Source organism: Helicoverpa armigera, chromosome 25 (genome assembly GCF_030705265.1).
Source record: "Helicoverpa armigera isolate CAAS_96S chromosome 25, ASM3070526v1, whole genome shotgun sequence".
NCBI classification, from domain to species: domain Eukaryota; kingdom Metazoa; phylum Arthropoda; class Insecta; order Lepidoptera; family Noctuidae; genus Helicoverpa; species Helicoverpa armigera.
In genome coordinates, this window is record NC_087144.1 from 7711703 (window position 1) to 7728860 (window position 17158).

At 37.0% G+C, this 17158-nt stretch overlaps 2 protein-coding genes across 2 annotated transcripts; one reads left to right on the plus strand and one right to left on the minus strand.

Annotated features, from left to right (window-relative positions):
- Window positions 1–2106: 2106 nt before the first annotated feature.
- LOC110381161 (myrosinase 1) lies at window positions 2107–9284 on the minus strand. Its single transcript, XM_064041617.1, has 11 exons — window positions 9231–9284; window positions 8457–8563; window positions 7910–8051; window positions 7415–7581; window positions 5716–5973; window positions 5336–5424; window positions 4961–5108; window positions 4485–4648; window positions 3096–3248; window positions 2755–2837; window positions 2107–2456 (listed from the first exon to the last, which is right to left on the minus strand). The coding sequence occupies exons 1-11, from the start codon at window positions 9257–9259 to the stop codon at window positions 2327–2329; spliced, it is 1470 nt and encodes a 489-aa protein (XP_063897687.1). The 5' UTR covers window positions 9260–9284; the 3' UTR covers window positions 2107–2326.
- Window positions 9285–11560: 2276 nt separating this feature from the next.
- On the plus strand, window positions 11561–16132 carry LOC110381165 (protein SYS1 homolog). Its single transcript, XM_021341394.3, has 3 exons — window positions 11561–11956; window positions 12642–12763; window positions 13508–16132. The coding sequence occupies exons 1-3, from the start codon at window positions 11777–11779 to the stop codon at window positions 13695–13697; spliced, it is 492 nt and encodes a 163-aa protein (XP_021197069.1). The 5' UTR covers window positions 11561–11776; the 3' UTR covers window positions 13698–16132.
- The last annotated feature ends 1026 nt before the right edge of the window (window positions 16133–17158 follow it).

Consider the following 17158-nt stretch of genomic DNA (forward strand, 5'->3'; position numbering starts at 1 on the left):
TATTGAAGACAGTATAATTTTAATGTAAAATGTTTTTTAATAGTTCTCATTGAGCCGTGAGTTTTAAGTCTAAGTCTTATACGTTTTTATTTAAACATTGACCTAAATAACCCAAAAAATACTAACATTTTGCGTTTTTTGTGAGCAGTCAACTTTATCAAAGCAAAATGGTTAGAGATAAGACAGTTACTTATATGTTTTAGGGTTCCGCCTGCCCACGTCCAATAAATCGGTGACCAATATTATGCAGGAGAAAAATAGTTTTAAAAACTAAAAAACACTCTTTTAGCACGCACAAGCTAGTCATGCTCGTCCTAATCGAAGACCGGGAAGTGGGTCAAATTAAGATTCCAAGATTTTCTTACACACATAGTTACAAGTGAAGATTATATAAGCGTGTTACTAAAAATAGAACACACTGATAGCAATATGTAACAGACACGTCCTACAAAAATTCTAGTCTAATAATCCTAGAAAAAATAGGGCCGATTACTATCAAGTATTATTAGCAAGATTAGTATCTACTACAAAAACTCTGATGTTGGCGGGCAGCCTAATGGTACGGAACACATCATGCGCGCACGCACTTGACCGATTTTTTTTGTAAATTGCATTTTTACTGCATTAGCATTTGCATTAGCGAATAGCATTATAAACGAGGGTCAATTAAAATTGAATAATTTCGGAAAGAGCACTTTTTATTCTGTAGTTGCAGATTTTTTTGACTTGATGTGCAATTGTGTAATCATCTGCCTAGCCTTTTCTCAATTATGTTGAGATCGGCTTCTAGTTTAACAGGGTGCCGCTGAATACCAGTGTTTTACAAGAAGCGACTGCTCTATCTAACCTCCTCAACCCAGTTACCCGGGCAACCCAATACCCCTTGGTGTAATGCAAGTATTTGAGATATCTTTACGAATTCTCTATTTCTCTAGAATTCTCTTTTAACACTTGATTTGATTTCTTCACAAATGTAGAATGACCCTTAGAAATTTTTGAAAATAAAAAATACTTTCGAATTTAAAAACAAAAGAAACTGGATTTTACTTCAGAAGGAGGTACAAATGACATGAAATAAATATTACTTCTTCCATATAAGGAAAGGTTGTAACTATAAAAAAATATATAAACATTATACTGGATGGACTCAGTAACATAACAAGAACACTTCTAATAAAACCAACCGGATGCAGCTGAGTACCACTGTTTTACAAGGAGCGGGCAATCCAATATCCCTTGGAAAGATTGGTTGGCAGACTTACTGGCTTCTGACTACCCGTTAACAACTAACAACTGCCAAAGATGTTCATGACAGCCGAATGGGCACTTAAGGGGCAAAATTACAAAAAACAAACACCGATTGATAATAACACAAATTCATTCAAGGTTCATTAATAAAAGCCGGCTCGAGATAATGACTGCAATTAACACAGCTAAATGTTTTAGGAACATGCATAATAAATATAATATGCTAATACTTACCTACACTCTATTTTTTCAAAAAATACGGCACTTAGGTACGAGAAAATCTTGTGTACAGTTTTTTGTTTCATTAAATAAACTCTTTTGCAAAAAAATGGGCACTAGCGTCTGACGCTGATGATATATTGCAGTCACTAAAAACCTATTAAAAAGTATTTTAAACTAAGTTTTCCGAAAGTGCCCAACTGTTTTGAAAAAGAGTTTATTATTAATAATTATTGCCTAATTCGCCAACTAACACAATCATTAAAAAGGGTTTTTAACTCGTTAGTATTCAATAAATCCTTTAGTGATGACGTGATTGATTAGTTAAATTACTTTAGGACTTCTAAGGTTGAAATTAATCAATTAGTGCTCTATAGCGAGATGATAATGCAGTTGCGTCAAAGGTACCTTACCTACCATATTAATAGTAGGGGTTTTCCCTGGCTGACCGCAAAGTTGACCTTTTGATCCATCGACCCTTGCGGCTGTTACTTAGTCATGATCTTCTCTTCTTAAGGTCGTCTGTCTAGATTATTGTATGTATTTTAGCACTTGTAACTCAACCCATAGGATAGGAAAGACAAAAAATAATGTTTTGCTTACAGACATTTTATTAAACACATTTGCGTATTAGTATTGCAGACTTTGCAATACTTAAAGGGATTTCGTTCGATGTTTTTAATTTAGGTGGAATTTGCCATAAGAAGCTACATGTAGGTATTGGTTGCTCGATGCTATGATGAAAAGAAAGTGCTTGCGGCATTAATAACCGCATACACACAAGCACTACCACAATCATCTGACCTAGATGCTCTATGACCAATGATGATGATGATTGGTCGATGTACCCTAGTCATCATTACTGCTCCAAATCTTCAGGGTACGGACAATGAGTCCTGGTGACTTTGGAGTAGTACCGGGCGGAGGCGCGCGGCGTGCGAGTGCGATTAGGATCGTTAAAATCCACTGAGTAGAGACCGAATTTTGAACTGGGATAAAAACAAAAGAGTAATGAGAAAAAGGCTTGATCAACTTAAATTAAAGATTTGGGATTATGCTAGCCTAAAAATAGAATAGAAATAATTTATTTGCTAATAATGCTTTTGCATGCTTTTGACAAAGTGTCACGATTTTTGCTTCATGTTGAACCAGAGTGAGTGACACAATTACGTATTTAAGTTGCAGATTTAAATCAACTCCATTTTGAATCATAAATGACTATTGAAGACTGCTTGCTCCATTCAATGGGTCTGCTAATAAGGAAGTAGGTAAGGTTAAGCGTCTTACCTGTATCCCTTATCAAAGTTATCCATGAGAGACCAGTGTATGTAACCAGTTACATTGACACCATCTTGAATTGCCAGAGCCACCTGCAAAATTAAACATTATTAATTGACTTTCTCATTACTTTAAGATCTCTGGTAGACCCTATGCAAAAGTCTGAACGGTTTATAATTAATCAGTCTAGGGGTATCGTTTTACTTCAATCTGTTACCTACCTTGTCTTATAGTCTTTTGCCAAATTAGTCAGAGTTAGTTTCCGTGGTTTGTTGATTGGTTAGTACCTGTCTATCTGACCTCCTCTACCTATTTATCCTGGCAACACGATACCTCTTAGTAAAACTGACCTGTTCCAAATACTTCCAGGTATAATCCACAGTCCTGGTATCATTGAGGGATGGATCCGTGCTGAAGAACCCGTTTTCAGTGATCAGGTACTCTAAGTCACCGTACGTCTCCTTCAAATAGTTCAGCTGGTTGCGAAGGCCTTGGGGGTACACCTGGATGGAGAGCATTTCTTTGGAGTTTAGGATTGAGAGCAAAAGGTGTGAGTTAAGAGGGTAATTAATTTGGTAGTCTGAAATTTGTAATAGTGGGTCCATTGCTGAGCGTAGGTCTATTCTACATCAAAAGAGAGTTTAAGAGGTTTTAAGTACCTATACATGTATTATGTACATAAAAGTATGTACTTCGATAGAAGCTGGTCATAAACTAATTATACATGGAGTTTTAGGTGAGCATGTGTCATTGACTAATCTGAGGATGACAAGGATTCATAATATTTGCTTGTGACACAGTGGCGTAGCGTGGGTATCTGCCGCCCGGGGCAGTTGTCGATTTTGCCGCCCCTTCCGGTGTATTTTTTTTTTAACAAGTGTTACTGGCCGTTTGTCATTTTTAACCGACTTCAAAAAAAGGGATTTTTTTGTATCGACGTTAAAAATCATCAAATGTTCTCAAGTAGACTTTTCTTTTATAGCTTTGTTACTTGATTTCAATTTCATTTCAAGTTTTTGTTTGTTGACAGATGCAAAAATAAGGGCATATCGTTTTTGAATTCGCGAGCGAAGCGAGCGCGAAATTTTTATCGGACTTAAAACAAAAATTACGTAAAATTTAGCCCGAACGTACTCAACGTTTTGTTTGTTGACAAATGCAAAAATAAGGGCCATAATATAGTTTCTGAATACGCGAGCGAAGCGAGCGCGAAATTTTTATCGGACTTGAACCAAATATTACGTAAAATTTAGCCCAAACGTACTTAATGTTTTGTTTGTTGACAAATGCAAAATTAAGCGCACACAGTTTCTAAATACGCGAGCGAAGCGAGCGCGAAATTTTAATTATTTTTTATTTAAGACTCAAAACCAAAATTACGTAAAATGTAGTGTCACGTGTGTTTTAAGTACCAAATTTTAACAATAATTAATTTTAAGTTTAAAAAGTTTCAACTTTATTGTTTAATGTTTTGTTATTGTTAGACAGTTTTATGTAGCGGCGCAGATACTAGTTGCGAACAATTTTTTTTTAATTGGGTAAATTTTGCCGCCCCCTAAAAGCTGCCGCCCGGGGAATTTGCCCCCCCTGCCCCCCCCACGCTACGCCACTGTTGTGACAGTTTTAGGCAGCTTGATCTTCGTCAAAGAAATATTCAAATATTTGTAAAAAAAAAATACAAATATTGTTTCCCCACTCGCTGGTACCTTAAAGAACCGATTAAAATTCCGTCTTCTTACCGAAAACCACACGGTGTCACCAACTTCCCACGAAGGGTCTCTCTCCAGAACAATGCCTAGTTCTTGAGAACCCAATATCGGCCATGATCCAATCGCCTCGCCCGGCTTCGCTTTCCGAACCAACCTTGTTGAGTAGTGGTTAAATGCATAGAAGTCAGCAGATCCTGGTGAAGATAGGAAAATAATGGTTTGGTCATTTAACAATTCAGCAGAGATTATAGCCGGCCTATTTTTAAGAAGGGATATAAAAATACTATGTGCAATGTGCATGTGCTAATGTTGACTTACTCTTAATTACATTTATGTATCCAGGAGACATTCAGATTTCTCGACAAAACAAATAAAAATCGTAATCTTTAGAGTGATAAAGCTAATTGACGAGAACTTGCTGTAAGCTCTGGTAAGAGTTTTGGTTATTGATCATAATGGTGGATCATAATGGGTTTCCAGTTCTACTATGAAAATGTTTTTATTACCTTTAACTAGTGCTACTTCTTCATCAGTGAAAGGAGGCAGCCTCGGTGAGGGATAGCCCTCGCTTCTTCCCTTCTCTAATAAGAAGCTCTCCAGTTCTTTAGGCCATCCACCTTCCTTGGAGTAAATGGCATGACCATACCGCCCTTCCTGAGGACAAACAAGTTGGTATTTTATATTTGTGGAATGTAAAATCTTTGCGATTATTAAACGCGGAAATCTTAGGAACTACTGGACCGATTTAAAAATCATCTACAGTGTTAGATAGCCCATTTATCGAGGAAGACTATAAGCTATTTTTATATTAGTGACGTGGGTCCCACGGGCATTTCAAATATATAGTGCAGGTAAAGTTTTGGAAAAAAATAAGGACTTACCCAGTACTGTATAGTGAGTTCAGTTATGTCCTTGTCATCCGGAGTCGCTGGTTGTAACCAAACGAAGAGGTTTACTATTGACACCTTCCCTGTAAAGGTTACAAGTAGATACGATTTGAAGTATAGTTTCTTTGGCCAATAAATAATCGATAGAATGTTCTAGCTAGACCTCTCAATATTGTGAGTCAAAAACTATGAAAAAAAAACCGATTTCAATAATCAAAACCTTTTCCTAAGTCTGAAAAATACTATGCTGAACCGCATGAAAATCGGTTGAGGGAAACGTGAAATAATCGCGCTCAAACAGACATACGTACAGGACAAACTGAGAACTGCCTTTTTATGTCGGTTAAAATAATATGCAATGTGAATCTACTTACCATTATAAATAGGCTTATACTTCTTTTCATAGATCCTATAAGCCTTCGCATGAGCAATCAGGACATTCTTATTACACAGAAACCTGCCAATGTCCTTATCATCCAGGTACGGAACCGTCTGGTTGGTGTAACCAGAGTCACAGAGTATCAACGGCTCGTTGATAGTCAACCAGTACTTTACACGGTTGCCGAATAGAGAAAATACGACATTTGCGTAGCTTGAAAACCAGTCGGTGATTAGAGGGTTGGCCCAGCCACCTGTAAGTAAATTATAGAAATAGTAACTACTGAAATAACCTACATACATGAATGGAAAACGTAGCTCGGTAGGGCTAAGCCACAGCCACACTTTAGATCTATCATAACTTTAAGCAAAGCTCAGTGCGGTCACTCCATGAATAGATGACATCTTTTGCTGTAGACACGTTAAATTGGTGGGTCCCATCTTTTATTGAACATCTTTGGCAGACGTTACGGCGTTACAAGAACTTTAGTAGAAGCAGGCCCGCCGTAAGCGGGCGTGCAGCGCGTGCACGGCACGCGGGCGGCACGTCCTAGGGGGCGGCAAATCTAGCGAGTTATCACGTTATATTTAAAAAATACAATATCTTTTTACTAATTATTTGATTTCAATATTTCCGAACACTAAGAATATTACTTACACTGCCGGTTTCAGTTAGGTGCATCTGTTTGAAGGACATTTTCAAAATTGAAGATTCTTAACCAGTGGCGTAGCGTGCGGCAAATGCTATTTAGGGGGCGGCAAAATTAAACCAATAAAATTTCAGAAAAAGCCGCCCTAGCTTTGGTCGTCTCCTATCAATTTTGAATGTTTCACCCTTTGCATCCCCAAAAAAAGGCATTCAATTCCGAAAAAACATTTTTCGCGCACGTCCGTTATGGCTTTTTATGATATGTTTACTTCATGAAAACTCTAAGGAAAAAGTCGCGCTCGCTTCGCTCGCGGCTTTTGCACTTCACTTCTGTGCATATCTTACTTTTTGACTTTGCTTTGTTAATTTACAGTGGTTTTTATTTGTTTTGTGTCCTTAGACTAAAAAATTTTCGCGCTCGCTCCGCTCGCGCTTCCTTACATATGGATTGTGTCTTATAAGTTGATTTTTCAACGGGAAACCCACCAAATAACATATTTTACTGACTTTAAACATTGTTATAGATATTTAAGTGCGTTCGTTTAAGTTAATCACAATCTTTCAATACATAGCGGCCGGTAATGATTGCACTGCATTGATGCCCTAAGCAATTGCTTAGTTTGCTTATGGGCTAACCCAGGACTGCTTAGGTTACTTACTCTGAACATTTCAAGTAAATAAAAGTTATGTGTAATGTATGTTATGTATTGCAATAGTTATTTATCCAAAAGTAGGTGGGTTTTCTGCAATCAGAGCGGTGCATGTACATATTTTTTACCCCCTGGATCCCCCCCCCTAATATATTTTTTGACAAAACGTATGTAGTCGTAGGGCGGCATAATCAGTTTGGCACGCGGGCGAACAAACAGCTAGCGGCGGGCCTGAGTAGAAGCCAGAAAGTCCAACAAGTCTTAGCAAGGGGTATCTGTTTGGTTAGGTAACTAAATTGAGGTCAGATAAATCAGCCGCTCTACGTAAAACACTTTTGTGTGAAGTGAACCCCATTTGTTAGGAAAACTGCAAAGACCGACTTCTTCCATAATTACCTAGATCCTGAATCCTCTGAGGCAGATCAAAATGATGAATAGTAACGACAGGCTCTATCCCCTTCTCCAATAGACCGTCGATCAGGTCGCTGTAGTACCTCTTGCCATCCTCACTGATGTAGTTGGAGAAACCGGTTGGGAGAAGACGAGACCAGGATATTGAGAACCTAGAAAGGTTTAGTGGTTTGATGAATTGATCAAGAAAAATGTGAATTGTATTTGGTTTTACACCAGAAAAGATGCTTCTAAAGCCTACGACAGTCTTCTTTAGGTTGAAGGTATAATTAGCTGTCTCTGGAGTTTCATATATAGAAACAACTAAATATTTATCCTGTTATATTACTGCCAAGTTTCATCAAAATCTATGCCCTAGTGTTTGCATGTAAGAGTAACAAACATACATACATCCCTACAATGTTTCTCATTTAAGTATTATATCAGTAAAATTAGGGATTTTAATCACCGCTTGCTGAATGCGGGTTATTGATGAAGTACCTGTACATATCCAGGCCCAACTCCTCAGCCATCTCGATGTCCCTCCGCCAGAGGTGATAGGAGTCACACGCCACGTCAGCATTGCCGTCCAGTGTCGCCGGGAACAGGTGCAGTTGTCTATCCCATACGCTTTCGCTTTTATCTGTGAATAACACCATTTATGACAGGCGGTTAAATGAATCCTTATATGGTGTTTGAAAACGTTGTAACAATAATGCCGCCCGGGCTGATTGTAAGGTGAAGGTGGTTTTTCAGACTCCGGGTTGCTTTGTGAAAGTTTCTTAAAACCCACAAAGCGATTTTGATTCGACCATGACCAAAGTGTAACCGACCGACCGTGCTCAACGTTCGCTATGGGACTACAAGACCTACAGTTGTAGTAAGTAAATCTGACACTTCGTTCCCCAAACACAGTGAGAAAAGACATTTGATAATATTCCATATCCCAAAATACTGATATATAACATGCAAAACCATCTAAAACGACCCTCCGGAGTATCTACATTCGTACAAGATAGATTGATATTAAATCAGTATAGTTCCTCACCACTAGCATTCCATCCCCCTTCAATTTGGAACGCAGAAGTACCAGCGCCGAACTGGAACCATGATGGTAGCTTCAGGTCACCACAATTAGACCCCACGACCAATACACTGTAAAAAAACAAATTATCCTATAACAGAATCACACTGGCGGATTTTCACAGTGCGACAAAAATCTGTCACGTGTCTTTAAGCCGGCTTTTCACTATGATATTATTACATCCTGTGATATAATATTTTATCGCTCGTCATACATTATATCTGATCCATATTTTATATCCCTTTATTTGAACTGGTAGTTGTCAATTGTTTGTTGTTGTCACAGCCGCCCGCACTCGAGCCTGAGCGACCAAACTGAATACTTTTACGAGGGAAAACCGAGCGGAAAATCCGCTAGTATGATATTTATGTTCGTCTTAATTGATTCAATGGCGTGAACGTGCAAAATTGTTAAGAACAAAATAATTCTAGAGTGACTAATTTATTGTTTTTGTAGTGTACATTCAATGTTTTATTTTTATTTTACACATATTTAGACAATGGCAGTATACAATAGTTTTGTTTTTCTTTTCAATGAGTCTTCTACATTTTCATAGAATTCCTAGGTACTTATAGCAGGTATAGTACCTAATATTTTTCAACCGATTAATGTAGTAATTATAATTGTAATCTGCAAGTTATTTTAGCTATCTATATAACAGGTAATAATTAGTTAGGTAGTATTCAAATCTAAAATTCTGGTAAGTCTAGTTAAAAGTTAGTCTATTTATCTTCTTACCTGAATAAAACCACTCCGGAGTAAAACATGATGCCAACTGACAACTACAATTTGGTACAACGTATTTTTTATAACATCTAAATTAAATACAGGTAATAGACACCAAGAATTGCAATTAGTTAGAAGATCCACACTTTTCATTTAACCAAAAAGTAGTCTTCCTAACCTTGTAGGTATTTTCTAGCCTTCTTCAGCAATTTTAACCGCGTTCCGGGGACTATTTTCGCGCATGTGGATAAAAAAAGCCCATAGCCATAAAGATGCCCTAAGATTTTTCAAATCGAAGTAGCAGGTCCTGAAATCAGGTTTTCTTTTGAAAAAACTATCCTTATTAAGATTGTTCTGATCAAACAATTTAAGTAGGTACGGGTTTTGTGTATTTAGCACTAACATAATTGTGGTACCTACCTGATAATGTTATGATTTGGGCTTAGCAAAATGTATTTCTAAACATGAATTAGTTATTGGAGCGTGGAGTAGTACTTCTGAATAACTTACTTCTTGATCAGTTTCTTAGGATATTTTAATGTAAATGCTGTTAACTATTTAAATGATAAACCAATAGTGATATTTACCAAATGTGTTACATTACAATAGGTACCTACTTATACCTACGTAAGTAGTTCTTTCTTTCAATTGTTGACTGAAAATAAACGGACGTGACTGGAGGTTTTAATTTTACACATATAGGTATTTTTCTTAGTTTTTCTTTTACATCATCATCCTCCAAGCCTTTTTCTCAGCTATGTATGTTGGGGTCGGCTTCCAGTCCAACCGGATTCCGCTGAGTACCAGTGCTTTGTTTTTCTTTTACAAACCAAAGAAAATAAATAAATGTCGCACGGGATTCCAAGCTTCCTATAGATTTCATTGTTTTAATAGCAATTTCTTTAACACCAGCCGATTTCCCGTAGTTTCACTCTGGCCTCTTGAGAACTACTGCCTGTGACGGGATAATACAACCTAGGTACATTATTCGGGAAGAGTGTAGCTTTTCAACAGTGAAAGAAATTTTAAAATCGGTTCAGTAGTTTCGGAGCCTTTAGCGTACAAACAAACAAACAGAATGAATTTCTGAATTGAATTTTTCTTTCTTACATTAGTAGGTATGGTCTAGCTACCGCCAGTGGTTTCTCCCGCGTCCCGTGGGAGCAAAGTAGGCACTTTGGATAAAAATTGGCCAATAGCCTTCCTCGATAAATGGGTTATCTAAAGCTGTTTTTTTTCATATTTGTCCATGAATTCCTTGGCTACTTCAAGTAAATTAATAAAAGAAACTGTTCAGCTTTATATGGAGTTTAGGTATATTATGGAGTTTCTTGCCGGTTCTTCTACAAACTTTTTGACATTTCTTAAGCACCTGTTAGTTAAAGGTCTATAAGAAATAAAAAACTTTGACTTCGACTTTATATTATGTGTCTTAATTAATAGATAATCATATGTAGGTAAATGTCTTCTTTATTCATATCAGTACCTATATCCATTTCATTAAAAGGCTCGAAAGTACTGCATGATATTGATAGCCATAGAATAGAATATTTAAGGCGAGGAAGTGGTCAACAATAATTCCATAACCGGCACGCGCATCTAAGGCGCCAAAAGGGGTCGGAGCGTCTGAGCGGGGCGAGGATAACAATACGCGCGCTAGCTTATAACTAAAAGTCGTAAGCGACAAAATGGTTTTGTAATTTTATTATTTAGAAATGATAATTTGATAAAAAATCCTACTACAATTTTAAAGAGTATGTATATACTGAACTACTAAAAAAGTTAAGAGGCTTTAATCGGTCCCGTTTGCCCATAATATGTGAATCTCTTTTTAAAAAGAGGTATGTTTGATATATTTTTCTCTGTTATAAAAGTTACCTAATCATGTTTCTACAACTAACAAAATAAGGTTTATATCATGAACTTTCAGGTAACCAAGTTGTATTTTGATCCGTTTTGTATTTACTGAGAAAAATTGACATCCTTGGCGCCAAAAATTCCAATTCGTCCTCTTAATGTTTTTCGCGGTTTATCCTCGTACCTCGGGAACTTCGGTAATATATAAATTGTTAGTTAATTAGTTTATTATTTTATTTACTTTGTTATTAAAACTGTAAGGTCTTATTATTCCTTTACTATTAAATAAGATAAATAAATTATTAGTGCATTTTGTTGTGTTGTTCATGAAAAGAGCGTAACTCAGTTTCGTTCCGACACATTTTTTAAATAAAATAATATTATAAAAATGGTATTAGCAATATAATATTTTACAAAATAATACACAAGTAAAACGAAATACTTTTTCTAACACATTTCTGAACGAAGTAGACACTGACAGTCATATTGACATTCGCGTTGGAACTGTGTGAATCTGTCATTGAATATTATCAAAATATCAAATGAAATTATAATATCACTAAAATAGGCCCCGAACAATCCCATATGTTTACAATTAAACACCAAAACTCAATAAAACAACTGAACAAATTGCTGCCCACGTAAAAATCTACAGAGAAGTGTAGGAATTACGGATTAAAGAGTGAAAAATTGTGTTAAAGATGTCGAAAATTAAGAAGCTTACAGGCTCATTTCGCTATACACAATGGGATCCTTGCTTGATTATCTCGCAAATAGTGGCTATGCAGTCTGTTTTGTACTGCTCCTTATGTCTCATTGTTGCTCTTATGCAAGATTTGACGGGATCCACAAGAACGCTTGATCATATCTTTGAATATCATGTAAGTAATATATCTTGTGATGTAAGACAACCTTTTCCATAACTTTTAGGCTCAATATTGGGTTATTTGGAATCTATAAGCTATATGAAGCTTATATATTACTTGTAGCATGTTTCATTTTATTATTTGTACTTTTGTTCTTACTTAAATAACATGGCTATCGTTTTATGTTCATCTTAAAAGGATAATAGGATTAACAGCTTAGAATGTCATGTCAAATATTAAAGCTATGTGCTATGACTCATCTACATATTCTTAGAGTTATGAATATTAGTACTCCACCATAAAATTGTTAGGACGAGAAGTCAATGTATGTGAAACAAGTCAATATTTACTTAATGGTGATCACACATCTAATTCAATATTTAACTTGCTGTACCCAATCCATACTATAAATATCAGAAAAGTGAAAGTAATTCTGTCTGATCAGCTTTAATGTCAAAAGTATTTTTTTTTAAATACTCCTATAAAAGCGCTTTTGCAACATCTTGCAACTAGTTGCACGGTTCCAAAGCATTGGTCTCATGCAGAAGAACCATAGAGAATCCATAGACACTCTTTTTAAAAGAAAATAATAACAAAACTTCTGAACTGATTCAAATTAAGTAGTGCCAGGCTGGTGTAAAATATGGCTATAATTCTCATTAAGTATGTATTAAGTAAATTATTTATTTATGTGTTTCAGGAGATCCACGTAAGAGACAATGAGGGTCGTTCGGTCATATTTGCATTTGTGTTGAATGCAATTATTGGAGCCTTCGTACTGTGGATGGTTGTCGGCAGAACTAAACTGTGCTTGGACTTTAGGTGAGATACCATTTTTTATTTATAACTACTAAATAATGTTCTAAGAAGTTGTGGTGGCCTAGTGGGCAAAGGACCAACCTCTCAAGTATGAGGGCGCGGGTTCAATCCCGGGTCAGGCAAGTACCAATGCAACTTTTCTAAGTTTGTATGTACTTTCTAAATATATCTTAGGCACCATTGACTGTGTTTCGGATGGCACGTTAACCTGTAGGTCCCGGCTGTCATTGAACATCCTTGGCAGTCGTTACGGGTAGTCAGAAGCTAGTAAGTCTGACACCAGTCTAACCAAGGCGTATTGGGTTGCCCGGGTAACTGGGTCGAGGAGGTCAGATAGGGTAAGGCTCATTGTAAAGCACTGGTACTCAACTACATCCGGTGAGACTGGAAGCCATAACATAGTTGGGAAAAAAGGCTCGGAGGATGATGACTAATAATATTAAGTTGACAGATTTCATTTTAAGATTGTGCTAATCTCAGGATCTAATGGAGATGTTTGATAAATTATTTGTGTTAGATAGCTTATCTATCTAGGAAGGCTACTTTTTATCAAGGTGTGCATGAGAAGTTTCCATAGAAAACATGTTCTGCTTTTATCAAGTTCAGTCTGGAATCCTATACTGAACAGCCGTCTGAACTGTCTTACAAGACTGAAATTAGTTTTCAGATGTGTCTTTACAGATTGGCAAAGAATCTCTCTAATATATTTTTTTTAAGCTTGTTAATTTCAACAATTTCACGTTACAGTTGCACATACCACGGGCTACACCTCATCGCTTGCTGGCTATACAACGGTTCGTTCCCAACCACTTTCTCCTGGTGGGCGCTCAGCGTAGCCTGTGCCTGCATCACCTGCGTAGCCGGAGAGTTCCTCTGTCTCCGGACAGAACTCCAGGCCATCCCGCTCAGTAATATTGGAGCTAAAGTGGATTTATGAAACTTGGGGAGTAAATTACCCTTCGATTTACTGATCGGACACTCTATGTAATTTGAAAGTGAGAGTTTAAGATGTTGGTTATTTTTTTGGTGTATATGTAATGTTTATGTATTAGCAGAACAATTTTTTAATAACTCTATCGACTGATTTACTGCTGTATTTATAGTTATCGGCACGGATATTGAGCCCTGACCTTCACCTGCGCAGAAGCGATTTATTGGTTTATTGCCTTATGTGTACAGTGCGCAAAGCGATACCGACTCTTTCGCCGAGAGCTCAATATCCGTGCCGATAGCTATACTTCTGTTTATTGCAATGGTAAAAGCACAGCAAAAAACAGTGATTTATACAGTGGTTAATTTAATGTGGTCTTAAAGATATAAAGACATAACTACGTTTTATTAATACATAAATGTTACAAAAGGAGGATAGGTATTAAATCAACTGCTTGTAAATTCCCTGCAAATACACTTCTGGACACATCTATAGGCCCACCTTGTATTTTCAGTTTCGTTTGGTCCTAGCTAATTTTTTATATTAGGTCGAGCAAAAGGTTTGTATGCAGTTTTCAACCTTGTCCATTCACAATTTCATTCAATAGTCTTTTTTTGAATTTCGAATACAGAATTTAAAGAAATAAGAGACAATTTGGAGCCTGCTTGTTGATATCAAACAGTCGATTACTAAGAAAACTTGGTTTTATTGGTTTACTTGGACTTAATTCTTGAAAAAGTGATTGATATCTTTGGTTTTGCAACAAACATTACTTATTCTTTACATTAAGGTGAGGTTCTCTCAATAATCTATGGATACTTCACGTGAAGTCCCCGCCCAAGCTGTGGCACTTATTCAGGCCGGACGCAGCCAAAGAAACGTGAGTGCTCAACTTAATTTAAGTCGATCTGCGGTCTGAAATGTTTATCGGAGGTACCTAGAGACTGGCGGCTTTGTTCGTCGCCAAGGAAGGCCACGATCTCGGGTCACAACTGAAAGGCAGGAGCGATTCATCGTGATGACCAGCTTGAGAAATCGTCACCTTACCTCCATTGAGACACAAAAACAACTTCGCGACTTCCACGGAGTATCTGTGAGTGCTCGAACTGTTCGGAGAAGGTTAAAAAAACACGATATGGTACCACACAAGCCAGCTAATGGGCCCAAACTAACGCGAACCCACCGAACAGCGCGCCTTCATTTCGCACGCAGTCATTTAAATTGGACACAGCAAGATTGGAGCCGTGTTCTCTTTTCTGATGAGTCCAAAATTGTGTTTCATGGCAATGATGGAAGGAAGAAGGTCTACCGACGTAAGGGAGAGCGTTTCGCACAATGCTGCTTTGAAGAGATGGTTGCTTATGGCGGTGGCTCAAAGACTGTCTGGGGCGGTATATCCGCGAGCGGCAAAACTCAACTTGAGGTTGTTACAGGACCACGGCTGCCAACATTAAACGCTGAAAGGTACATTCGTGAGTGCTTAGGACCTCACGTGATACCATACGCGGACTATGTGGGCCCAAATTTCCTTTTTATGCATGATAATGCAAGAGCCCATGCGGCCGGCATTGTCAGGGAATATCTTCGGGATGTGAATATCACAGTTATGGACTGGCCAGCCAGAAGCCCAGACATGAACCCCATTGAGCACATGTGGGACAAGCTAAAAAGACGTGTTAGGGCTCGTCAGCCAGTTGCCCAGACGATGCAGGAGTTGAAAATTGCCATAGAAGAGGAATGGGAGATGATCCCTCAAAACTTCATAGAGCGGTTGATAACTCTATGCCTAATCGTATGAGAGCTGTGGTAGATGCCCATGGAAGCAACACACGTTATTAAATTAAACCTTTATTTGATAAAACATGTTTTTTATTCAAAAATCAATTGCCTTTAACGAGGCACATATCCGACTTGTTAAGCGTAGCTCCATGTCGTATGGTATTCCAAATTCAAATTTAAAACAATACGATCGAAAAAGAAGGTAAAATGTATCAGGTTTAAAACTGCATCATCAGTTTTTTTCAATCTAGCAATCATATTTCGGTAGGGGCCATCGAAACCAAAACTCTAAGGTGGGCCAATAGATGTGTCCAGAAGTGTATATGGTTTATAGTCATCAGCACGAATCTTGAGCTCTGACCTACATCAGAAGTAATTTATTGGGTCCCTTTTGTGGTATGAAGTGAGGCGCGGGGGCGGGCTAAAGCGGTGATTGGCCCGCAGCGCATCGCGTCATAGCCGTCACTCGGGATTGGTTCTTTGCTAATAAATCACTTCTGCGCAGGTGTAGGTCAGAGCTCAAGATTCGTTTCGATAACTATAACTAGTTGAAACTTCGTTTTAGCCAATACTGTGACTTCAAGAGACTTAATGGGTGACCAAAGTCCCTTAACGCTCGTAGAAATTTTAAATGGATGTTTTACCAACCTATCAGTAAAACTCTTGCCACTTATACATATACAGTAAAATGCAGACTTTAGAAAGACCAAATTAGTTTAGTGAGTAATATTGTTGATAGCTTGGTAAAATATTTTTTATTTTTAAAATAGCTCCTAGAAATGTCAGTTAAAACTGTATGTTTCGAAACGAATGACTAAATGCGACTCGAAAATAATAAATTAGGAAATCTTATATGTATGTAAAAATGCATGCCTATTATTAAATGTAAAATAATCAAAAAAGAAAATTAATTATCATCAAAATAAATATAGATGCAATTTGTTATTGATATAAAAATACATCACTGTTAGTAATAACCGAGGCTTAAATATAGACATACACTCACTATATTTTTTTAAATACCTACCATGCATTTCTAAATGAAAATTGCAAACGTAATGAGAAAACTATTTTTTTCCAAAAGTCGAGTGTATGGACATAATTCTAGACAGAATTCATTACTACAGTAAAAATAGAATGTATATTATGTAACAATATTGCTTGAATAAAAGCGATTTAATGATATCGACTTAAAATTGTGAATAAATGATTGTGTAACTGTAAATAACTGTGATGGTCGACTATGCGATATTTATTACTGGTATAAGTGTAAATAAATGATTTCTAATTTAATAAAGGCTTTTTATTTTTAACTATGATATAATCATCGGCAAGGGTATTGAGCCCTGACCTTCACCTGCGCAGAAGTGATTTATTGCCTTATGTGTACAGTGCGTAAAGCGATCCCCACTCTTCCGCCGAGAGTTCATTATCCGTGCCGATAATTATAGTATTACTTTATCCATATCCCACTCTTACAGCGTTCATGAACATAATTAAACACAAAATACCGTTTATTATTCAATCAGTCTTCAGAGACTTATAAAAAATATAAACCCACATAATACATGTGAACCTCCGTGTTGGGAAGTCGGTAAAAAGTAGCTTAAGACAGATTTTGTATTGCAATTATATTTGTAGATATTAATAAAATTAAGCAGTTCATGATATCCTCAACGGTCAAGGTT

Excerpts from the sequence above, each read along its gene's own strand:
- LOC110381161 (XM_064041617.1), bottom strand. The coding sequence starts at position 9,259 with ATGTTTTACTCCGGAGTGGTTTTATTCAG. Across the intron at positions 8,052-8,456 it reads AGGGGGATGGAATGCTAGTG|ATAAAAGCGAAAGCGTATGG; the intron begins GTGAGGAACTAT and ends TGTTATTCACAG. Across the intron at positions 4,649-4,960 it reads AGAAGTAGCACTAGTTAAAG|GATCTGCTGACTTCTATGCA; the intron begins GTAATAAAAACA and ends TATCTTCACCAG.
- LOC110381165 (XM_021341394.3), top strand. The coding sequence starts at position 11,777 with ATGTCGAAAATTAAGAAGCTTACAGGCTCATTTCGCTATACACAATGG. Across the intron at positions 11,957-12,641 it reads ATCATATCTTTGAATATCAT|GAGATCCACGTAAGAGACAA; the intron begins GTAAGTAATATA and ends TATGTGTTTCAG. Across the intron at positions 12,764-13,507 it reads AAACTGTGCTTGGACTTTAG|TTGCACATACCACGGGCTAC; the intron begins GTGAGATACCAT and ends TTCACGTTACAG.